We start from the raw sequence: 25,746 nt of genomic DNA on the forward strand, positions 1-25,746 counted from the left end.
AAACACGTGACAAATGTTACCTCATTATACCTGCTCAAAGACTTTAGACAGTGCCATTTTCTAGGGCCATATTTTCAAAAATCTAAGCTACCATGAAGGTTGTGGAGGAGCCTGCTGGGCCAACTAAGTCATGGACAGTGTGTCCACAGTCTCAACTCAAAGGCACATTTTCTTTTGCTGGCCTTTCCTCTCTGTGTTTCTGGATGCTTCTCTGAGAATAGAAAATAACAGGGAAAACTGAAAACTTAGTAGGGAGCCAGGGCGGAGGGCAGGGGAAGCAGGAAGTAGGAGACAGGCACCTGTAGCATGTTGACATCTGCTCTGCAGATGTGCCAGCAGAACACAGCAGTGTATTTCGTTCTTTTCAGGAAAACAAATACATGCATGTGTATTTCCTGTCTGTCTGCCTTTTCTTTCAGGTAGGATTCGCCAGCTGTCTCTTAATTAACTTTCTTAATCTGCTCCAATGTCTTAACGATTTAGAGAGGAAAGGTGGGTGCAGGACTTGTACAGGTGAATTAGATGTGTTTGCATTTTTTTTTACATTCATAAGAAGCAAGAAATTGCAGGTGGGAGAGGGTGAAATGCCAAGCAGGCTAAGCTCTTCCTTTATCACTTTACTGGGGCATAGGCTCCCCGTTGCCATGGCTACGGATTTTGTGCAACCTGATAATTGCTTTCCTGACCAGGTAACATCACACCTGACTGCGGGGCAGGCAGGCCTCCATGCCGCCAAGGAAGTGAGGCTCAGGCAGACCCCTGGCTTACTGAACGACGGTCTCACGCTGACTGTCCTCAGTTCTTGGGAAGTAGACAGCTGAGCACTTGAGGACAATCAGTCGTCTGCTGTTCTATTTTTGATAAGTTACAGCCCCGTGGCTTCTGCGAATATATTCCTCAAGTTAGATCTTGAATGGGCATCCAAGTCTGGAGTTACTTGTTCCAGGAACTTACAATACATGCAAGTTTTCTGAGCAAAACATCAGCAGATTTCCATTCAGCAAGTTTCCTTGGAAGAACTGGAGTTCATTTATAGATGTGAATAAAGATGAAAGGAAGATGAAGAAACAAGTGTTAAAATCTGAAAGTGTTGATTGGCAGAACTGGATCTGGCAATGGCTACAAACAAATTCTAACTTCGGGTAATGGCCAGTGGTGAGCATGTCAGTATTCACCTCCTCTCTCCACACATATCCCTTACCTCCTGTGCCTTCTAGACCCTGAGCTCCCCAAGCTTTCTTTTCTCTATGGAGACTGCAGAAGCCTGCTATTTAAACGACCTCCTCAAAGCCCAAGTTTTGAGCATCCTAGGTGACATGTATCACTGCACTCAGATTGTGGCATTCAGGTGACAATTTCCTTACCGGTGCATGGCTGGGACAGCTGCACGAGGGGAGTTCCAACTGCTCGCTGCCCTCTCCCAGCCTCCCTGAAATGTCTCCTGCTCTAAGATGGATCACCTATGAGGCCACCTGTGCTCCAGGGCTCAACCCCAACACGACATGGGTTTTCTGCTCTGCATTTGTTGAATGGTATCATTTAATATTTAGAAATATGTGGCCATGCTGCGGTTTTTATCAACTTGACTCTTTTTCCTTCCTCACTTCATGCATCTTTCGTTAGGTCATTCTCTTTTGTTTATATTTAAAGAGATGGCTTTATAGAGAATCCTTTTTACCGTTAATCTTACTGTTTGAAGTACATCTTTCAGCTGGGTATAGATACATAAGATATTGATAAAAATGCCTGCAATGTTAGAAAGTCTGGAAAGATTTTCTCTTCTCTCTCACATGAAATAATAGCCCCTTTGCTGAATAAGCATGGTAGGAATGGCTTCCTTTTGCTTTTACTTTTGGGGCACACAGTCCTCACTCTGGTCCATTACTTCTAGAGTTTCATTGTTTTCTGTCTTATATTTTTTTTCACATTTAATGCACTTATCCTTCTGGATGGGTAGGATTCTTCTGGGTTTTAGAGCTTAATGGGTATGAGGTGACATATTCTTATTACGTGCTCACAGCTATATTTTTGTTAACCTGGGCTGCATTGAACTGTTTTAATCTCTATTCTCAAATATTTCCTGAGTTGCAATAATGTGCATCCCATTATTTTCTACTTAGTGATTCTGCACCCTTTGTTATTTCTCTTATCTAGGAGTCTATGATTTTCTCCTGCCATATCTGATCTTTTGTTTCTTCAAATTCCAGCTAAGTTACTCCACACACCTTTGGCTGATTGATGCGATGGTTAAAATCTGCATTTTACCACATCTGATAACGTTCTGGTTTATTCTTTAGCATCTATTGTACTGTGGCTTTTTAATTCCCAGGTTCTCATTTTTAATAAAGATTCTTCCCACACGTGCATGTTTTAATAACTTTCTGGGTAGTGCTTGGGACCCTGGCTGCTTTGTCCTGGGGCTCGGTGAGATTCTGGGGGACATCTCACTGGCTGGCTCTCATTTAAGACTATGCTGATGTCCTAAGCCCCCTCCATGACTGTGCCCCTCCTCCTGCTCCCACTGGGACCCGCCTAATCTCTGCGATTGTTCTGAAGACTCCCCTATCCCTGACCACTTTGCTGGATTTTTTGATAGTTTTGCTTGAGGTACTTTTTATGATGTTTGTCACTATCACCTATACACAAGAGAAACAAAAAGTGCAGACATAAAGAAGGAGGTGGAAATTTTTACCTGGAAATGAAAAGATAAAAGAACATTCTGGATACAGCGGAAGTTCAGAACTGCTGAGTCAGGGAACAGACGAGTTTCCTGGATGGGAAAGACACACAGAGCTCCTCGGCTGGTGGCAACATGGAGGTGGGTGGAGGGGATTGGCGGGGATGGGAAGTTTCTTGTGATGATCACAAGGATGACAGTGACCACACTGACCTGTGCCTGCTGATGACATGGGATGTGCACACTTTGCTCCACTGTGTCACTGAGTGCCTGAAGCCCTGTGGGGATATCCATGTTCTAGTTAATAGATGAAGAGACACAAGATAGGGGACGAGTCTCCCCGCCCAAAAGAGGAAGACGGAGCCTGGATTTTCTCTGGCTTCAGTGCAGTTGTCCTTGCTCTTACAGGTTTTCTGTGGCTTCCAAGTAGCAGGTTGACCGAGAGCATGGAGTGAGAAACAAAGTCAATTAGTAGGTCTACTACCGGAAGCCCAGTGGGTGGGATGCAGTCCTTGGGAATCCTGGGCTCAGGGGCTACTTCTCTCCCAAAGGGAGCAGTGCAGAGAAAACGGTGGTTATGCGCCCCTCAACACTGACATGGGACTTGGCTGGGCAGGGATAAGCCTTAAGCTTGGGAGGACCTTCTGAGACTTCAGGTGGAACGTCCCCCAGTTTTCTCGTGTTTCTTCAATGTCACAGGCCACCAGACTGCTACAGGGTGGAGGAAGCTCTGTGTGGGTCTCTCTCCCTGCTTCCAGTCACTGCTGTGGCTCCTTGTAGCACAGGATGACAGAACACAGTTATATCTAAATGAAAGATGCATCGCTTGTCCTTACCACTGTGTGACAATGTGAGAGTGTGTTCAGACTTGTGAGGAACTGCCAAACCGGCTTCCAGGAGTCACAGCTGTGCGCCAAAGTTTCTCTGTGGGAAATTTAGACGTCTGTTTATCCAGGCCCTATAGCAGACACCTCTGGAAGGTTGTCTTTTTAATCATTGATTATAGTCCTTCAGTTGTTTCATGACTCACCCTCAGAACCTCAGCAAAAACATCTCAAACTTTTAAAAATGCTTGGTAATTATCATTTCTCAAGGAAGTGTGAACTTCCTTTAATGAGTGTGATGCATGGCTGCTAGCCATGTTACCAGTCTCCACGTTATCATGATAAGTAACTGAATGATCGGATGTCTGACAGCTCTGTCTGCTTGTACCCTTTCCTTCTGTTCCAGGTTCTCAGGGTCATGGGGCTGTCAGACCCACAGTTACCAATCAAGGCACTTGTAACCTATCTCCTAAGACACAGGACCGGCTCACTGATTTTATTAGAACGCCAGTTCTACACCTTGGGAAATTGGGAACTATTTCTCTTATTCCGTACATCTAAATAACATCACAAATTCTGGCACAAATGTGAGATCCAAAAAAAAAAAAATGTAGTTTAAAGATGACACAGAAAAGGCAGACTAAAAGTAGAGCTGTCAACAAGGTACTCCACACTGCACATGTTTTCCTGTGTGTGTGTGGACGAGTCCGCACGTGTGTGTGCATGTGTGCGTGTGTGTGCACGAGTCTGTACGTGTGCGTGTGTGCGTGTGTGCATGTGTGTGTGCACGAGTCTTTGCGTGTGCGTGCATGTGCGTGTACATGTGTGTGTGTGCGCGAGTCTGTACATGTGCATGTGCGTGTGTGTGCACGAGTCTGTACATGTGCGTGTACGAGTCTGTGCGTGTGCGTGTACGTGTGTGCATGTGTGTGCACGAGTCTGTACGTGTGCGTGTGTGTGTACGAGTCTGTGCGTGTGCGTGTGTGTGTGCGTATATGTGTGTGCCTGTGTGTGCATGAGTCTGTGCGTGTGCATGTGTGTGTGTGCATGTGTGTGTGTGCACGAGTCTGTACGTGTGTGTGCGTGTGTGTGTGTGCGTGTGAAGAGGAGGCCTGTCCATACGCTTCGACTTCTTTGTCAACACTGAAGGAGGCCAGGAAAGAGTGCTCCTTATTTCAGTGGACCTGACAGACTGGAACTCTGTATTATACTTCTTTTAAGAATGTGGAGCCATGTTTGATTTTGTTCACAAATGAGTAGTTTAAAACTCAGCATTAAATCAGCTCCTTTGTGCTGTCATTGTACATTTTGTTTTTAATTTTGAAAGTTAAAACAAGGACGTATATATCAAAATTAACTTAAAATCATTCTTCTAACAATGCAGTATTTTTGTTTATGAGGGAATCTTGCAATTTTGTTTAACCATGATTTAAAACCTAAGCATTGTTTTTTTTATGTTTCATAATGATTTTGGTAAAGTATGGGCCCAATTTCCCAAGTTATTTCTCCTCTTTAAGCTTGTGTACTTTTCCCCTAATGTGTATGTGTCTGAAAAATGAGTTTCTTTTTTCCTTTAAGAAAACAAGAAAAAACCTGGGAAGCAATTCTACTAATTTTTACTACTTATAAGTATAATCCTTTGTTTTTTTTCAGTCACAAATGTTTTGGTGACACTCTCAGGAGAGAGAATCTTAATACATAGTACAAAATTGTTCTAAAATAAACAGGCCACCACTGTTCACGTTGGGAGGTGACAGTCCACTAGACATGGCTCTGTGCAGTGAGTTCTCAGACACTGCCTCTGCTGTGGCATCTCAGGGTGGCAACAGCTTAAAGTCCACCATTTGGTTTACTTGACTCTCAGATGTCACCATCTATATTCTCTGCCATCCCCAACTTCATGCATCCTGCTCTCCAGCACCTGAAGGGCCTTCCCCAACTCCCCAGGCCAGTGTCCTGTGTCCACACTGGTCAGAGTCCATGGGCTCTGGAGCTCGATCTGTGGGAAGTGATCCTTAAGTTAGTATTAGACAAATCTGATGGCCTTTCAATCAGAAAAAAAAAAAAGATGATAATTGTAGCAGCCTATAAACCTCAAAGGAAAACTTTCAAAATGAGTATTTTGTAGGAAAAGAGAAAGATCTTTTCTGAACATGGAATTCAGTTTTATAAATTCCTATCTTCCTTGTTTGTAAGTGAAAGTAATTGAAAAAACCTAATACACGGCCAATCGAGACCCCATGTCCAGTGTGAGTTCTCACTCTCCCTCTGGTAACCAAAGAGCAACTTTGTCTTTTCTTGCTTCTGCTCTCCTTTTTGAAAATGGAGAGAGTCAGAATATTCAAAGTTTCATGTGCCCAGATTCTGTGTTCTACCTGCTGCCCACACCTCCTTCTCTCCTGAGGAAACGCAAGTGGACATGAGTTGACTGCCTTTCCTGTGTGTCCACATTCTGCCCTGGTCCTGAAGGGCTCACTTCATCTCATCAATAAAACAATATTTGTAATAGTGTTTTTTCTCCTGGCATGCTAAATCATCCTCACCACCCTACAACATATTTTATTGTTCACTATTCTTGAACTAAAAAGCAAAGAACTAATGAAACAAACCCCACTGATGAAGCGCCCTTAGCTCTTGTCACCCGTTTTAGCGACGTGGTGTTTCAGTGGGGTCCGAGTAATAACTGTCACCATTTCCCTGCCTCTCCTTCTGTGGATTCACTCCAACACATCTTCCAGCTCTACAAGTCCTGATTCTTCTCCTGTCTGGTCACGAAGCCCCCTGGGCTTGGCTTGTCTTCATCTAATTCATGGGCTCAGTCACACTCAATACATTTGATCCCTCCCTGTACCCTCAGGCTTTTAGATTTGTGGATCTTCCACAACATAAGAGGTTCTTGGTGTACAGTGTGCTTCAAAGATTCTTCCTCAGTCCTTTTCCACCAAGTCTGGCTCTGTCCTTGGCTCTCACCTCTGTCACTCCATGTTCCCTCCTCATAGAATCCAGCTGAGCCTACTATTCCAAGCAGGAATCCGAATGGCAGGACAACAACAATTCCAAAGGGCAGGGTTTCATTCTCTTTAGAGCTAAATAGTGTTTTGTTGTGCATACATAGCACGCTTCTTTCTCCATTCTTCAGTTCATGGCTCTTTGGTTGATCACACAATTTGTAACCATCATTGGCTGCCAAATAATTTCTCAGTTCTACCATTTCCCTGGTGACTGTGCTGATTTCGAATCCCACCAACAGCGCACAAAGGTTCCTTTCACTGTGACCCTTGCCAGCACTTCTGTCTTTTCCATAAGAGCTGTCCTAACACGTGAGGTGAAATCTTATTGTGGGTTTAATTTAAATTTCCCTGATAATGAGTGATCCGAGGTACAACTTGATGACTGGTTAAACATTTATTGTATTTTTCAAAACTGCTAAACAAGGAGTTTAGCAGTTTCTGTTGTTTTTTCACAACAAAAAGTGAAGTCCCGTATTTGTCAGTTGCTAGAGTTTGTCAATCCACAATATGTGCATAGACTTTAGGACATCATATGGTTCATAATAAGTGAACATGACTTCATTTATTAGTTAACGATAGAGAGCTCTTTATTTTCTCCCTCTGCTTAGTGACTCCTATCTACATGACTGTACATGCCGGGTCTCTCCCCTCCTTCCTTCTCCTCACTCCCACGTCCCCCAGCAAACACCAGTGCTAACCTGGGACATTTTAATCATAGCGTAACTTAATCTGGAGAAATTTTTGTGTGTTCAAAAGTGAAAAAATAAGGAAATTTTGATTTATTATGTGTAATGTCTTGGTACTTTTTTGGTAAACTGTACATAATTTGTGTTTCCACATTGGTATGATAAGAAGGCCAAATAAAGTGACAATTTTGTCATTAAAATACTTTATGATATTTTAGTCAGTGTGCTGAATGGGTTGGTATAGTTTAGAAACCTATTTAATATAAGGCAGGCACTTAAAAATATACTGCTAATATTCTGATTTATAATTTCTGGTTTTGGCCATAATTCATCAGCTCACACATGGGTGACAGCGTTTGGTGTCTGACTGAGAATGTGGTGTGGAAAAGGCAGTATGTTGGTAGGGTAAACACCTGTCCTACTCGCTCAAGCTGTGTTCTCTAAGATCTGGTCCCATTAACATTTTAAAATGTGTTGGGAATTTGGGTCCGCTACTTTCTTTCCCTATTTCTAAGTTTTTATGGCTCCTTTGGCTCGTGAGCTGGTTGAGTGGTAACTAGCCTCTCATTTTTTTTCAGTTTCACAAACTGAAATAGCCTATGGGTCCCAAACAAAGGTTTGCTCCAAATTTGAATTTGTACCTGTTTAGTATAGTGCTCCCTTTGTCTCCTGGCTTACAATGGAAAGTACAATGAAGGACCAAGAGACTGTCACATGCATTTAATGAGCAAGACACTTATCATTGGTCCATGCATTTTGCAAGAATTTCTTAATATCTCATTATTGCCCACAAACTTATGGTATCCATTATTTGTGGAAATAGGTATATTTTCCTGAGCTAAGTAAATGCATTGGAAGTATATGCAAGTTGGCAGGAAATGTATGTGTTTCCAAGTTCCTAGTTAAGTGGGTTAGTGTTTATTATAGATTGGAGAGGAGATAAAATGTAGCTCTCAGCTTATATGAGTACTTTATGTCACTCTATCAATTATTATAAAATAAATACAGCAAGAAATAGTGCTGAATAATTAAGTGACAAAATCTTATACCCAAAACTCAGTCAGCACATAGAACACTTAATTCCATGGGTCTTCAGAAACAATTAGACACCCAGATTTTTGTCACCTTTGAGTAGCCATGAAGCACCTTCCCCAATTTGAAAAGTGCTTCTGGAAAGATCTGAAAACATCAATGACAAGGCAGGTGCCTGCAGCTCACACCTGCAATCCTATTTACTTGGGAGGCTGAGATCTGGAGGATTGTGGCTCAAGACCTCCATCCAGCAAGACCCCATCTCTGAAATAACCAGAGCAAAAGGGACAGGAGGTGTGGTTTAATTGCTAGAGCCCCTGCTTTGCAAGTGAAAAGCCTTGAGTTCAAATCCCAGCACCCCCCCAAAAAAAAATCAATGGTAAATTCAAAATGCTGATAAGACAAAATAAGGCAGCTTAAGAAAAATAACTGCTCACTGAACTATGCTGTCCAAAGACTCTACATCCATCAAGAAAGGCATAGAATTGCTGCCCAAGCCTGTCTTAAACACGTTGAGTTTCAGCTTTCCATAAAGCTAGGACCAGTGGTGCTCCTTGACTTTTTGCAAAACATTGGAAACTACTTTGTCAGCTGAGCCTGACCTGGAGCAGGACGTTCTTAGTCATTTATGGCTGGGCCCCCACAGACATTGATTTCCCCCAGGTCCAGAGGCTAGAAGTCTGAGGTCCCTGGCCAGCACCACAGTCTCTGAGGAGGGCACCTCGTTGGTCCAGGTGACCCCTTCTCTCACTGGCCTCCCAAAGAGGAAGGAGCAGAGCCATCTGGGGTTTCCTTTATAAGGCACTAATCCTACTCTTCAGGACTCTGTCCTCAGGACCTAATCTTCCAAAGGGCCCCACCTCCCCAAACCGTCTCCTTAGGGGTTGGAACTCAGCAAACATCCAGACCTTATCACAACACAGTCAAATGAAGCACGCACATCTTAAATATTCCACACACTGCAATTTTTTGGAGCCCGGCCCTGCGAGGTGGATGGTTTGGGGTGAATTCTTGCAGCTGTTTCAGCTTGTCGCTCAGTTAGCGCATTCTGAACCTGGACGCAAGGCGGCACTGCAGAGACTGTGAGTAGCAGAGATTTCCCAAGGGTGGCAGCCGCTTAGGAATGAGGTTTGCCAAGGTCAAGGGCATGGGCGCTCCCATGGCCAAGGTCAGAGGAAGTAAGAAAGCTATTCTCTTTCTCTGTTTAAATCCCTCTCCATTCCCTTAACAAGGAGGCCGAGGGAACTTTTGTGTAGATTTGGAGGGGTTTTGTGTAGATTTTGGCATAAACTATAGAAAACAAATTGCCCAGGCTCTGATCAAAAGCTAGCATTGTTCAATAAATAAAATATATGATTTACTTTACAAAGAGCTTTATTCTTTTTCATAAAACAAAGCTTGGTGTGCAGTATTCAGAAAATCTTTCCTTTTGAGTCCTATTAGCAAAGTGGCAAAAAAGAGATAGTATTGCTTTACTTATTTGTTTATTTTATTTACTTATTTGCTAATATATTCATATTATATCCACATTTATTATAATGTAATGAATTAATTTATTAATTGTCATAACCATTTTGGTTTTCCTTTTTGTTTAACCAAAAGTCTTTTACATGCGGGTGTGTAGCTCACTTGTACGGTCGGGGTTAATTGTAAGTCACAGGCATACACAGAGTGTGAGTTGGTTTACTGTGATTCCATCCTACGTGACCTATGGCTCCTCACTTCCAGCACGCGGCTGGGAACAGTAAGAGGTAAATAGTAAGTGGGGAAGGTGAGATGGGAACGTCTTTGAAGCCCGTCCAGGCTCCATCCTCAGCCTCTGTAGTTACTCAATCCAACGTGACCCTTAGTCTCACAATGGCGTCTTGTGCTGAGAGGAGCCAGGGTATCTGGACAACTGGACCAGTGCCTCGTTATTTAGCCGAGCACTAGGTAGCTAAGCATACCACTAGCGGGAGTGTTTGTGACAGTGTGCTCAAAACGCACGGGTGAAGATGGCTGTGCGTGTCCAGTGTCCCATCTGTGGCAGGGTGGGTCGTGAGCATCCACTGTTTTACTGGGGAATGAGCGAATAGAAGCTCAGATAAGGCCCGACACAGGAAAGTCAGGTAGAGGATTAGAACTCAAATGTTTTAAGTGTTGGCAGAAGGTAAAACCATTGGAACGGGGTCAAATTGAGAATAGCATTTACATGATGGTGTCATTTGACATTTCCCCTTAAAAAGGTTGAGATATAAGTCTTCCATATGTTTTTAGAAATATCCTATTTATAAATGTCTAAATACTTTCGAAGTAATGTTTATCCCCATGAGAGCCACAGAGCTTTGTACAGTGGATATGAAAAGGCAGGGGAAAGAGAGACCACTTAATTACTACACCGATGCTCTGAGAATTGGTGAAACAAAGATAGGAATTATTACAAACACTGAGCACCAAGGATTTACTTGAAATGCCCCAAAGTCTAGACTGAGTGGCTTTTCTCTCTCATAGGGCTGTGATTGAATTTTGAGGTTAAAATGTGAGCAGTTTTGTAGATTGTCAGAAGAACATTGATTGTAATACTATTTTGTATCTACCCAAATACTCCTGACGGAGTTTGGTGTTGAAAACCTAGCAGTGTGCCATCCTGTGATTCTCTCCGTGACCCTCACCTGCTGCTTAGGCCTCCAAGTTCCAAACCTTGGAAGGCTGCGCAACAAAGACAGAAGCTGACAGGGAGACTGTTTTGTGCAGAACCAGCAGGGCCAGTACCCCAGGGAAACACAGCCTCAACAGGGAAAGGACAGGCAGCTCCCAGCAGGGAACCCAAGCTAACTGTCACTACCATTCACAGCCTAAGGCTTTTCCCGAGGGTCTTTGCCTCTCTGGCTGCCTTTTTCTGAGGAAGCATTAGCAGCATAGTTAAAACACATGCAAGTCTGTTTCATAGCCGCTTAGGTTGACAAGTTTACAGAAGGGCACTTCCACACGCTCAGGCTGCTCACTGGACTAGACGCCCACCTTTGCACTTCCTAGGGAGCACAAGCGAAACTTTCCATCTGACAACAGCCCTGCCAGCCATGGGACAAAACACTTCAGAGACTTCCTCTACACCCTTAGGCTTAGCTGCAAGAATTGCAGAATGGCCATGCTTGCCTACTGGAGTAGGTGGTCCTCCCATCTTGTGACACCATACACCAGTCAGGCCACTCGGAAGCCTTAGCTTCAGGGTGATAAGTCAAAGATGAGCAATGGGTGGGAAAGTGCCTGGAAAGCCAGTCTCACAGATGACACTCTAGTTCCTGTGTCCTCAAACTGTGGGACCCTGGCCACTTATAAATGCAGCCAGAAGAGAGAAAACAGAAATAAAACTATGATCAGGTGCCAGGTTTAATATGCAGTATTTATACTGGTTCTTGACAGCTATCAACCGTACACCTGTGTCAAGTCAGATTGATAGACTAAGGTATTCATATGAAACTGCAATTTGAAATACTGGTTTTTAAAATAAATTATAACAACTTTATCACTAATTTTAGTAGGAATTTCAAATAACAAAAATAATGTACTCCTTATTAGCATTGCTTGGAAAGGCACCTGTTCAGAGCCTGTTCAAACCATGCACATTGAGCACTCGTGGAAAGTTCCCAATCCCACTTCCTCTTTTCTTTCAAATTTAACCAACAGGCATTTTACAGTTTTCAACAAGGTTTCAGACTTTCACCTTTACTCAGAGATACCTTCCTAACATGTGCATCTAACATAATGGTCTCTGTTTTTGCTATTCTGTGTGTCTCCCTTCCTTTTCCTCCTCCTACCACTCAAGTCTCACTATCTTGTTCTCTTCCCATCCATCCATCCATCCATCCATCCTTCCAATCATTTATCTATCTAATCTATCATCTATATGTTATTTACCATCTATCTATGTATTATCTATCTGTTTTCTATCATATATCCATCTATCATCCTTCTATCTATTTTTATCTTTCATCTATCAGTCTACCATCTGTCTGTGTATCTCTCTATTCAGTCTATCTGTCTATCAATTTGACATCTGTCAATCTAAGATGATCTGTGTCTACCTCTTTCTTTGTACAGCTTGTTACTCAGGGTTTAGCCTTGAACATCTTCCTTCTTGACCACGATGTTAATTGACAAAGGAAGTATTTCTTCTTTCAGAGAAGGATCCTGTGCTCTGCAGAAGTTCATATATCTGTACTCTGACACAGTGCATGTTGTTGACCATAGGACAAAGATTCTTGATGTATATGAGGGCTGGCGGTGTAGCTCAGTGGTAGATCACTTGCCAAGCATGCAGGAAGCCCTGGGTTCAATTCTCAACACTTAAAGAAGAAAAGAAACTCAAAGGTTTTGCAGAGCTGAGTGTTGAAGAGGACCACCTGTCAGCCCTGGAAAGTCTTTTCCATATGTAAAGAGTGATAATTCCATGAAATCTTTAATATAACTTTAAGAATAAATACTCATTGTGGGGTGTTCTGGGAATCCTTACAATGTCCCTCATGCACTGTAATCAACATTTCTTTTACTTTGATTTATTTTGGTTAGCAAAAACACCATAAATGGTAAGATTTCATGGATACTTGTAATAAAGTGCAATCAGGGTTAAATTTCATTTTACTGCTGATAATAAATAACTTGAAACAAATATAAATTTTGAATTCCATAAAATTCTATAACTCAAGACTCCCAAACTTATACAATTATCATGTAGCTATTTAAAGAAGCTTGGGAATCATTTGAAATACACTGGAATTAAGGAGCAAAATTTTATACTTCAACTACAAATTTACAATGTTGAAAGTTATGGAAAGTTTTTGTTACACAAAATAATGACTCTGTGTCTTTGATTTAGGTCATCAAACTTGCCTTTGAAGAGTTCGAGTTGGAAAGAGGGTATGACACCCTGACAGTCGGGGATGCCGGCAAGGTGGGGGACACCAGATCCGTCTTGTATGTGTGAGTATGTCGCTTCTCTTCTCATGGGCAAGTGTGGACTCTCGGATGTTTAATAAGCACCATATACTGCTGTCCTCATGGTATGCAGTCCGATTTTGCGTGAGAACTAGCTGAAGATTACTTTTACCTATTTCAGCTGTTTTCTCCCAAACTTAAAAAGCAAAGTGTTTATGGCAAACAATCAAACCAAAACAAAAACCCAGTAGAGCACAGAAAAGACAGAGAGTAGGAATGAGATTTTTCTGCACCTCTGCTTTCACTTCCCTCTGGTATCATACTGCCAGGTGTTTCTGAAAGTAGTGGGGTTTTCTGAAAAATGTCACGTTTCCTGAGATCTTCACACCCTGCGGCATTACAGAGAAAAGAAGCAGAGACGGCGGGAAGACAGTGTTGGGGCACCGCAGTGCCTGTCTCCAGAGCTCAATACTGAGTCTCAGCCCAGGCAGGAAGAGCATGGTGCAGCTACTTTTGTAGGGACCACTCCATTCACAGCTGTCATCAGAGGGACCTCTATTCACAGCTGTTGCCAGGGGGACCCCTCCACTCATCCCGCAAGTGCAGTCAGTCTGTTCTCCAGTTCCTCACCCTGGACGCCCACTTCCACACACTTTTTGGCAGTCCTTATCAGACTTGTTTTATCAAAACCAAAACTATAATTCAGGGGTACCCTTCCTCATTGATCAATGTTCTGAGCATAGAGGAAAATGCCTTCTTGTTCTGTTCCTCAGCTATACCACATAGTAGACTTGACACCATCTCAGTAAGTGAAAGCAGGCTGCAGTGCTTTAGGGAGTGTTTATATTGGTGCAGATTTCTCTCTGTCTGGGAGTCAGTTTGCCCTTGAGAACCTCAGCACAGTACTGTGACACCAAAGAGAGCTATTATGGGCACATTGTCCCCCTGGTATGGATTACACATTGGATGTACCTGACCATGTGTGCTTGTAACTATTACCGGGCCCAGCCTAGGCTACATGGGGCCATCCAGCCTTCACTGGTTGTATTTTGGACATCTTTACAGATAAGCATCTATTTCTGACTCATCTTGTCATTGATCCATTCCAACTACCACTAACAGTAATCAAAACTATGTTCCTGGCTGACGATGTTTGATGGTGACAACAATAGCAGAGGTAATGTCACACAGCTGAGTGTTAACGCATCTCTTGCACACTCCGTGCTGACTGCTTAATGAACGTGACATTTTCTAGTCCTCACCACAGTCCTGCACATTGTGGGTTGATGACGTCCTCCTCCTGTCAGTGATGAAGACGAGGCTTTGGCAGGTTGTGTGATCCAAACCTCCTGATTCCCAGGCTACTGATCCAGAAATCTACCCATCACTGCATGAGGCTCTGCTGTGATCCTAACTGATTCCCACCAAGGGACATTTGCTTTTCACCCCTACCCCTACATAAGTGCAAAGTCAAAATTACAAATGCAGTAAGGTAATAACCTATAAAATTAGGTTACTGTTAGGCTTCTGAAATCATCCATGCTTTGGTTTTTGTAAGCAGCTGTACAGTGCCACCCACCACAGTCAATTCATTTGCCTCCAAGAAACTTGCAGCACAGGAATTTCAAGGGTGAGAAGTATCTTCATTTACATCCTTACACTTCTCCAACTGCCCCAGAAACAACCATGTGCATTTATTCCTCTGCTACAGTGGAATCGAAAGTCCCTGTTTCCCCAAATTCTCACCAAATACTTTTTTTTTTGCCAAATCATTGTACAAAATTTTCATTTCTTTACCTTTGAAAGCCCAGAGTCCTAGGAGGGGGCCTTAGGCACCTGTGTTGGTGGCCAGCCTCAGATGAAGCATCAGGAACCCCACCAGTCTGGGACAGTATTCGTACACAGTTAAGCAGTAGCTAGGAAAGTGGCTGGCAGTCAAAGATGGAGTCTCTGGCTCCAGCTCTGCTATTTATTGTCTCTGTGACCCTGAGGGAAGTCATTTTACCTTGCTGTACTTCTGTCTTCACAGATATATAATGTGTACAATAAACTTTCCCCACCCGTGGTAAGATGAAAAATGAAATAATGCACATGGAGGCTCTGGTTGCTGATAAATGTAACCCACCAGTAAAGCAGCTTTATTATTACCATCACATCTCACTTGACAAAGGATGTCACTAAAATAAATGAGAGAAATTTTTAAATAAGTGCAAAATTTAAAATACACATGTGACAAGGTAACACCCTGGAAAATCCCTTAGGTGACTATTAGGAGTCTAGAATCATCCACTCATTTTTTTAATGCTATTTGTTGTGAAGATGGCGATGGTGAACTATGTATTATGGTGACATAAGTGTTATTAGGAATTCTTCTGAATAGCTCCAATCTATAAATGAAAACCTAAATGGCCAAGTGCATCACACTGAGCTGCCCTTTGGGAAGCATAACGTAACGGGGACCAGTAGGCATTTAATCAGCTTCGGGAGAGGAAGAGAGCCAAAGTGTTTCCTCGTGCACCAAACTCCAGGAAAAGGAGAGTGTGAGTTCCAGCTAGTTTCTGGAACTAACAGGTGATTTTAAGCAACACATCAACAAATTCTTTTGAGTTCTTATCCACCACACGTTATTCTCAGCATGGAGTTTATAATGTAATTGGAGAAATGACAGATACACCAGAGTTAGTTAAATGATAGAATACAGGATCACAGGCTCTCATGGCACAGGTTTCAAATGAAATAAGCACTGAAAGCCTCCTTTCTGGCAGATGGGCAGTTACGATGTTTAACCTAATAGCTTATCCCTTCCCTTGCAGAGGGGCTGATGCGAGTCTACTGAGACCTTGACTTTTAGAAGAAATTTGGTCAAGATGCTAACCCCAAATGGGGATTTTATAATTCTAACTCCTGTTTCTTTCTATTTTTCTCAATTTTTCATGGTATGCACACACAAAAAGCTACGTGAACTTTTAGGAGTTCTTTTAGGACCCCAGCCTTCCTCAGAGATGGATGAATTTGCTCAGGTTATTTGCACAGAATGAAAGACTCAAAAGAAAATTAAATAACTTACTTAACAAATCTCTACTGAGCTCTCTCTGAGAATATAGATTGACAATTTTCTCAAATCTAATTTGCAGAGCTGTGTGGGGAGACACTGCCTTGCCTGCTTTCCCTCTGGCCTCCACAGCTATTAACTGGTACTAACAGGAGATTGCCTTACGTCAAGAGACACTGGGACAGCAGCGCAGAGTATGGGTTTTCAACATCCACCTTGAAAATCTGTGCAAGCAGCAGAGGCTCTGGCTCTGGGTGGATTAGCAGATAAGGAACCAGATCTTCCTTGGTGCTGGCATAGTCCATCCTTGTTGCAAGGTCCTCAGCACAGCCCCAGGCCATGAGTGGAAGTGGCTTTTCCTCTCCTTGCTATTTTCCTTCTGGTCCCAAGTGAAAGAAATTGTTCTAGTAGTTTTTTTGTTTGTTTTTATTAAAGGATAGCTGGAAATCCAAAAGAAAGCCATCACTAAATATAACTTTGATATGATCCCAAGAGTCAGCCAATGGACACAAGCTCTTTGAAGGAATACCTGAGCATTTTCTGATAGAAATAAAGACAAAGATTTCTACATTAAAATAGTGTTCAAGCTTTCTAGATGGAAAGCCCATTGACATTATAAATGATGATCAGAAATCAAACCAAGTAGAAATTAGATCTTTTGAACTCTGGAATCACATAATTCAAACTATTTTTCTCCATCTTATCGTTCTCATAATTTCATAGCTCGTGAACCTGAATTTCCCAGTCAGGACACATCAGACTTGATGTAGCTCTGGTTCTGAGCCAAGGTTTATTAAAAGTTATTGTTTGTTCTCTGGAAGCTTCCTTGCTTGATTCTTTGAAGAAATAATTATTGAATACAAAATACTATGGTAGAACTCTGCAGAGAAAAGAAGGAATAAGCCATTGTCCTTGCCTGCAGGAGAGATTTTATATATATAAATGCTATATAATTAGCATTGTAGTTATAAAGCACTCATAGTAAAAGCTTTTAATTTTATCTCACATTTCATATTATGGGAAGCGTATTTCCTTCCTCACACATTTATTTGCTGATTTTAGCCTTGAATGTAAGAGGTCACAAGAATCTTAAGATGGTCTAACCATTTATTTGGGTTGGTTGTAAGAAAAAACCCACCATTTCTAACTGGATTTTGACGGCACTTGTAGGGTCTTTAAAAAATTTTTATTATCAAAAAACTACTAGGTGATACCAGTAAATGAGGTTTGAACAATATTTGGGAACTTATATAATTTCAGAGAATCTGTAAAATATACAATGAGATAATTTCAACACTTAGCTAAATTTATAAGCCTCTAGGAACTCTGAAAAACACCCTGAAACACTTTCAGCACTAAACAGATCTTCCTCTTAATAATGTATCATAGGCCCTTATTTGGAATTTGTTCTGATAACACCATCATTCTTTGTAAAGAAACCAGTCTTAAATGCTTACACATCAAATTCACGAATACTTTCATAGGTGCAAAGTGTTCTCTGTGTGATTTGACCATGGTCGTTTCCCCATGCTGCTTCTGAAATAGCCTTCAATGTGTGTCAGTAACACACGGATCCCTGCTAAACAAAGCACCGTCCATTTGCATCACCAAATGAGTTTGTAAATGGTCATTGAGGCATGTTAAAGATGGCAGCTTTACAGTCCTTGTCAGGTAGTCCCCTCCAGGGGGTTCATGTCAGTCGCTGCCCCTGGATGGGACTTCCTTCACCTGGCATGGTGACTGTTGTGGTGACTTTCATCTCACTTGGATATGTCCAGCACTGCACAGGTCCTTTACTGTAGCAAGCGGCCAGCTTGCGTGGGCTCAGCGAGGGGGCTTGCCCTCTCTTTATAGGCTGAGGTTGTCCATGGCCATACCACCCTGAACGTGCCTGAGCTCATCTATGGGCTGAGGTTCCAGTGAGTGTCCTCATCAGAGCCTCCACACGGCCATCTGAGTCCGTTGAGGCATCTAGGACAGCAAGGAGTGTTAGAAGTGACGTTTTGAAATGATGAGCAAGGAAATACTCAGGAGTCACTCAGCAAGGCAAGAAAATTAAAAAAAAAAGAAAGGTTTTCCTTCTGCAGAAGGGTGCAGCCACAGACCATGGTCTGATAGGCAGAGCACACCTGAGTGGGAAGTCCACCTGGGTCATATCCCTAACGTGATTTCTGTCCCCTCACAAGGATTGTGATATTGTTTGGGGTAAGGGCAAGGTTACCACCCAGTGAGAGAGTGATTTGTCAAGGTCCCCTGCAGATAGGGGAGAACTGACATGGTTCCCTAAAGCTGCTGGTGGAGGAGTTGACATATTCAAAGGAGTGAATCTTTAAGATGGTAAGCGAGCAGTGTGAGATTAGGACATCTGGTGATTAACAGCTCTTTGTTTGACAGCAAGAGCCTTACAGGGTCACAAAGCATGCAGGCAGCATGTCGGGGAAGTTAGCTGGCATCCACACAGTATAGTTAGACGTTAACTCCTTTGACAGAGAAGACCTGACTTTACTGGATTCTCACAGTGAGCCCTGCTCCTTGCTGGTGCTGGAAAAGGGAGAAGGGACAAGGGACCTCCTGAGCATAGGGGTGTGGAATGGGCAAATGGCTGCTGTTGGTCCTCCTTGGCAGCCCCACGCTTGCTTCTCATCATGTATGATAGATAATATCTGTTCCATGAAGCTACTCCCTTGATTTATTTTCTGTGGGGGAGGAAAGACCTGCAGCCAGAGTCTACTTGGGCCAAGCCTTTGATGGGACTTTGGCTCTCCTGTAGGTACTGACTCTCTGGTCTTCCTTGCTGGGCAGGTGCAGGTGTCCCTGGAGGCTTTCCATCATTGGGCCCCTGCCAGTGCCAGCCTGGTTGGAGCTCAGACAGGCAGCACTGCACTGGGGAGATGGAGCTTACCTGGACCATCTGTGCCTGGCCAGGAATGGGTAGCATGGATCTGGGTGACTTTCTGTTCTGCAGAGCTCACATACCCCATTCCCATGTCCCACTCTTCCTGTGGCCCAGGGCACCAGACCAATCGCCCAACTTGTTCCTTCTGCTTCACATCTGTCCTCTACTAACCTCTTGTGCTGTTTTGAGGATTAGTTGTGTCATCAGGGGGGAGATTAGAGAAACAGTCCTCACATCAGAGGACTTGGAGTTCACATACATTTAATCAGCACTTCATTCAGTAGAAGAAATTTACATTGTAACTTCTCTTAGTGCCTCTGTCAACTTTTTATCCCTTTGATCTCTAAGACAGAGAACTTTGGATCTGATACTTTTGATACAGTTCAACATAGGAAGACTTGATGGTTCTGATACTGGTTCTGATACAGACATTGCAAATGAGTAACGTCACTCACCTCTGACTAGGATGGATTCCAGCCCAGAAAAGAGTCTGCCACACCTGAGTGAGACGTGTTCATTAACCCAGGAAAGCGACCAAAGCTGGCTCTCACTCCATGTTGATGTCAAGAGGGATACTTAATTACTCAGCATCCCTGTCTCTCATCCCAAGTTCAGCACCATGTATGATAATATCTGTTCTTCCATGAAGCTACTCCCTTGATTTATTTTCTGAAAACAGAATCCTGTTTCTCCCCTGCCTGTCTGGCTCTCTGTCATGTAAATGCCATTTTAGGGAACCTGTGAGCAGAATCTGCCACCAGTCAGGGGCCAGGCTAAATGCTGGGAGAACTGACAACCATGAAGGACTTTACTTCCATTCAGTGCCTGGGCAACACTCTATTTGAAGACACCTGAGTGTGAGCATGGTCTCCCAGAAGATGGCGTTTAGCGCCTTCCCCTTGGGTTTGTGGAACCACTGTGTTGACTTGCGACTCTGACCCTGGCAGCTTTGTGGTTGTCGGGTGTCAGAAGCATTTGCATCAAGATGTCCCTGAGTCCACTGAAAGTGTTTCACTCTGTCTCCTAAAGGAAGGGTTGTCCCATGTGCCAGGGAGACCACGCCTCACCTTTTCTTCTTGGTTCTCCAGCCCAGACAGTAGCACCATCAAGGCAAGTGACTGGGGAAAGTGCAGGGTAAATCACTGTGCGTGCTCTCTCCTGCAGAATTCACAGGTACATGGGCTGGAAGGATTAGAAGATGATTGCTGCAGCTTCAGTTATGTCAGGAGCAGCACTGACCTCTCCATCGCCCAGCTGACAGAATCGCCCAGTAATGGCCACCTCGCACTTTCTTTTCGGGTACTTGCAAGAGAACCAGGTGTCGATCAGAGCACCTGCTACCCGGTATCACTCTCAAGTCTTGAAAGTTTTGTGACATGTTCTGGTGTTTTAACTGGAGACTTGAGCAAATGTTTTTAAATTTTCATACAATAAATAGAACTTCTGTGTGTACAGGTCCATAAAAATGAATTCAGCATAGCTCTTTGTAGTCACCACCCAAATTGGGCGTTCTTCATCCCCCAAAACTGTGCAATCTCACTGTGTTACATTGTCCCTCACACTGAACTCTGATCCATTCTCTGTCACTCAAGTTCTGTTTTTTTGAGACCGTTACACAATGGCTAGGGTACCCTGGGCAGTCTTTGAGCTACACATGGGGGTGAAAAGAGGCTAGCTTTTCATATGAAGATGAATATGCATCCGTCATGTGACCTGCAGTCCCGCTGCCAGGGATTCACCCTGGAAAAATAAAAAGTTACCCTGCGTGAATGTTTCAGTCACTCCATGCATAATTGTCTAAAAAGAGGAATGACATAAACTTGTTTCAGCAGAGAAGTGGACAAACACATGGTGCACTGATCCAAAGGCATCCATCTGCTACGAGGGACATCCAAGGGTATACCCACTGCAAGGGCATCTCCTAGGTCATGCTGCAAGGAAGAAGTCAGATCCTGGTTTTGCCATCCCTCCCTAGCAAATGCACTGCACAGAGTGAAGCTGGAACTGGTCGCCTTTGCTCAAGGATGACGGGAACAAGAAGAGATTGCTGCCCTGCCTGCTGTCAGTGGGCCAGCAGGAGACATCACAAAGTCACTGCACTGTGGGGTGCGATTAAACGTTTGGGAAGACTGACCATTTTTAGGTGAATTCTCACACAAAGCAGTCTCCAGTAAGAAGAAACAAATGTGTAGTCAACCAGATTTTCCTTCATGTGCGTTGACTATTTAATATACTGTGATCATTGTTCAGTCAATTCTCATGTTTTACAGACAAGGAAACTGCCACAGAGACAAAATAATCCAGCTAAACTTGCAGATTTGATGACAGAACTGTAACAGAACCCCAAACATCAAGCCCTGCAATAAAACTAACACCAAACTGTGTTCTGGTGGCACACACCTGTATTCTGAGCTACTTAGGAGGCAGAGATCAAGAAGGATTGGGGTTCAAGGGAACCTCAGGCAAATAGTTCACAAGACTCTGTCTCAAAAATACCCAACACAAAACAGGGTTAGAGGCATAGCTCGAGTGGTAGAGCACCTGCCTAGCAAGTGTGAGATACTGAGTTCAAACCCTAGTACCACCAAAAAAAAATTAAATTAAATTAAAAAACCTAACAGCAAATCATTTGGAAATACCATTGGGAAACTTAAGCATGTAGATATTTAATGAGTGCCATGTGGGCTGGTTTACATTTTCACGTATGCATTTGTACTGGGTTGTGTAGGATTCCACAGTGACAGGGACAGGAAGTCTTTCAGCTGCCAAGGGAGGACAGCAATGCCAGTGAGAAGAGAAATTCCCTCGTTGCAGATGAACCCAGGCATCATGTCAGCTTCAAGCGTGCGCCAAAACCCTGTAGGCTTAGAAATGCAAAATTTGGGAGAATGGTTGAAGGAAAAAAAGAGTCAAGTCTGGATGGGGTGGAGAGCTAGGCAGATTCAGAAGAATGGTTCTTATTTTTTTTCTCCAAAGAAAAAGCTTTTTAGTTCTCTAGCAAATACATCAAGTTATTTAGTGTTATCATTAGGGTTATTTTATTATTAAGTTTAAATCAAAATTCTATGTCCTATAGCACCAATTTGATACAAAACAGGGCTGTTTTACAGAAACCAATTTCAAATTATGTTTAATGAGGCATGTTATAGTATTGTATCAAAGCCAGCTGTCTGTTTCATTTTTCAGTTACAAATAATTGTAAACTATCCTGTTTCAAACAGATAAGCAGCTGTAAGGGGTAAGGATACTGTTTGCATCTTTGTTTTATACAAGTCATCTCCAGTGCTGGCAAGCTAGAAAAACTGCAATCATCAAAGAGGAACTAAAAGGAAAAGCTGTCTTTCATTTTAAAAGATTTTAAAACAATTTTTAAGAGTTAAGAAAATAAACAACTAGGAACTTTTTAAAAATTTTTAAATAAATATTGAAGGTTAATTAACTTTCCGCTAATTAAAGTAATTGTGACAAAGTTTGATTTCAAATCTTTTCCTCTATGTAGCAGTCAAACAAGTTGGAGGCTTCGTGAACCTGCTTTGACATGTGAATGAGTGAACTTTGTGTGCAGCTGGCAGCACACCTATTCATTGTAATGTGAATTCACAGAATAAGATTGAATTGAAATAGTGTCCAGTGCAGAAGTACAAGAATTCAAACGCATGCAGTTCCCTCAGCAGAATACATTTGCAATGTGTGAGAATTTTCTACATGGTAATTAAGTTTTTAACAACTTAAAAATTAAATAAAATGTCTAGGAGGGACGTAATCCCAGAAACAAGGAGCTAAATTCGGAGAGGACTGCAGTGGGACTGGGCTGAGATAATCCAAGTTCAAATACAGGTGGGGCTGGAGAGAAGGAAATGGTGGAGGAACTTGGAGGGAGGTAACAGCACAAGCTGTTTCCTGATGTCTGCTCCTGTGACTGGAAGGCTGGGGCTGTGCAGAGGAATTCCAGGGACACTGAGTGGCATGGCAGATCCTGGTCATCGCCTTCAATGTGTTTTCTCATTTTCTTAGAGGATGTTCTTATTTCCTTGTGAGACATAAGACCTGAAAAGGAATATGAGAGAAGCAGTGATGGCTTGGGATGCTGGTGCCTAGAAATAAATAAATATATATGACTTTGACATCAGGAAGAAACGTGGTGTGGAGCGGGTGGCCAGGGTCTAGAGACTGTGACTGGCACCCATGTAAACCAGTGAGCTCTTCACCAAACTTCTCCTGTGCACGTATAGTAAGAGGGAGAGTGGATTGCTGGAATGACCTCAGGTTAAGGGTTTGTCAGAGAGATGAGAGAAGCAGGTAGGATTTTCAGAGAACTGTGTAGGCTGCTGACACAGTATCCCCAACCTCCATGGGGATATGTGGGCGGAGTAAAAAAAAGTCATGAATCCAACAATAGATGTCCCCTGGAGTATGGAGAGTGGTTTCAGCAGATGCAAGCAGAGAAAAAGACACAGCATACAGTTAGAGTGTGATATTGAGTACATTTTCATTTCAATGAGCTGCAAAGGTAGGGTTCAAATGTCAGCGTTCAAAGTGCAGTGGGAGGAGGTCCTGGGGTTGAAAGAGTTAGGGAACCATGAGTCAGCTTACAAGAATTATCCCCAGGAGACTCAAACTTCCCAGGGAGAGGTGACAATAAGGCAGTGACAGTGATGAAGAGCTCCAAGTCAGAAAGGCTGGCTTGTGTGGAGAACAGCAGTGAAGTATGGAGACCGAGACCGGAGGTGCTGAAGTCCTCTGAGCTAGAGAGAGAAGGAACACCATCTCTGAGAGGGGAGCAAAAGACAAGGAACAGTGTGCACTTTCTTATGCTTGTGTAAACTAGGCTAAAACACTGCTTTTCCATCGACACAAAGCATGTACTTAAAATGCAATCCTCCCTTCATACATTCACATAGGCCAGGGACTGGCAATAAAAGGTGTGGAAAAAGAAAAAAGTAAAAAGAATATGGAAAGAAGAAACTGAGCAAGGTAGGAAAGTGAGTGACCAGAAGGGTCACTTCCTGCAAATATCAGACACAGCTCTCAGTGTGTGTATGATGATGAGTGTGTGATAATGGAAGCAAAGAACTTTCATGCCATGGGAGAATAACAGAAGGCCAACAGGATTTTAGAAGTCAAAAATCAAAGCAGAAGGAACGTGTATAAAGATTACTCTTGCATTTTACAACCATTTTCCCCTCGGAGCACTTGCTGATTCTCGGTTTAAAGCATTGAGAGCAGATGGAAATCTGTGCTCAGACAATGGTTTGGAAGACAAAGGATGCAGGAGCCCCTGTGTGGCGGTAAGGAGCCTAGATATCAAGGCAAAGAGAGTTGGGGTTGGGGAGCCTGGTGTCTCATTCACTTTGGTCCTTGATGTGTCTGTCCCATCCTAATTTTTCTGGCATTAGAAGCAGAGAAACCAAGCCCCAAAGTTGCTGACAGTAGTGTGCAAAGGTAAGCAGAACTGTTGGAATTGTCACAGTTCTGGGGAGAGAAGGATGGAGCTGGGGGCTGTATTTCCAGAGTGATCCACTAATGAACACACATTCTCTGGTGTGGAAGAAGACATAAGTGCCGGGAACCTCCCAGCCTGGAATGCGGGCTTGGATCATTCCAGTGGCAAATGGGGTCGAGGTGGACTCTGACCATGAGAAGGAAGCCAGGTCCTCCATGAAAGGAGAAAGAGTGCACACTCAGCCAGGATTCCCTGTGCACAAGGTCTGGAAGTCAATCATTCATCTCCTGAAATGTCCAGAAACTGCACCCAGTGACCCCAAACCAAAGGACTGACAACAGGAAAGGAACATGATATCCAGATGTCACCGCCATCAAAACATCAGGGATTCTGACAGTTTATTATCATTAATATGTTTAAGAAAACAAATGAAATGATCAATACTTTTGGCAAAAAGTGTGAACCTATAGTAAAGAATTGAATAGAAATTCAAGAATTGGAAAAAATCTGAAATGAAGACCTCAATATATATAAATTTCATTTGGAATATAGATCACTAGAAAACATCTAAACTGAACAGAAGGTAAAAAGGAAGGGGATACAAACAGAAAATGTGTCATTGGAGTTCCACAAGGAAGAGAAAACAATTGGGCAAAGCAATATTTCTGAAATGATCAACAAAGAGATTTAAGTCATTTTATCAAGCAGTCAGTTTAATATAAGACAAACCTTACTGTATCACACTGTAACACATCTTCTAAAAAAACAGTTCAAGGAAAGATCTTGAAAGCAGCATAAAAGAAAAACATTATTTTGAGAAGGAGTGTGAGGCTGACAGGTTTCTCCCTCTGCAGGAAGGAAATGGAAAAGCAAGGGAAGACAACAAAGAAAAACCAAAGCTAATCAGCAAACTGCAAATAAAAGGTAAAGCCTGTTGGGTAAAAGTAAAATTTTTAAAAAACCATGTTATAGTTATAGGAGATAAATGTGAGGCAGGTGTGAGGACTGGCCCAAAGAAGAAGAAAATTGCATAGTTCTGTAATCCCAAGTAGAGTGGATGCAAGATAAAATTCCAAAGATAAAAAACAAAGGCAATCAAATAGAAATATATGACAATACCAAATTTGAAAGCTTTTCATAATAGTATACTCTCAAAGTGTATCACACCAAAATTGACCAAATAACAAAGCAAACTAGGCACAGTCTGTCAT

The 25,746-nt window shown here is 42.7% G+C and overlaps 1 protein-coding gene across 2 annotated transcripts in view; it reads left to right on the forward strand.

Annotated features, from left to right (window-relative positions):
- Csmd1 (CUB and Sushi multiple domains 1) overlaps positions 1-25,746 on the forward strand; it is a 1,661,894-nt gene that overhangs the window by 1,215,818 nt on the left and 420,330 nt on the right. For both annotated transcript variants that reach the window (XM_074055299.1, XM_074055300.1), the window contains exon 11: positions 13,086-13,189. In XM_074055299.1, coding sequence (XP_073911400.1) covers positions 13,086-13,189 — 104 coding nt within the window. The remainder of the gene's footprint in view (positions 1-13,085; positions 13,190-25,746) is intronic.

This window comes from Castor canadensis, chromosome 14, assembly GCF_047511655.1.
Source record: "Castor canadensis chromosome 14, mCasCan1.hap1v2, whole genome shotgun sequence".
NCBI lineage: Eukaryota > Metazoa > Chordata > Mammalia > Rodentia > Castoridae > Castor > Castor canadensis.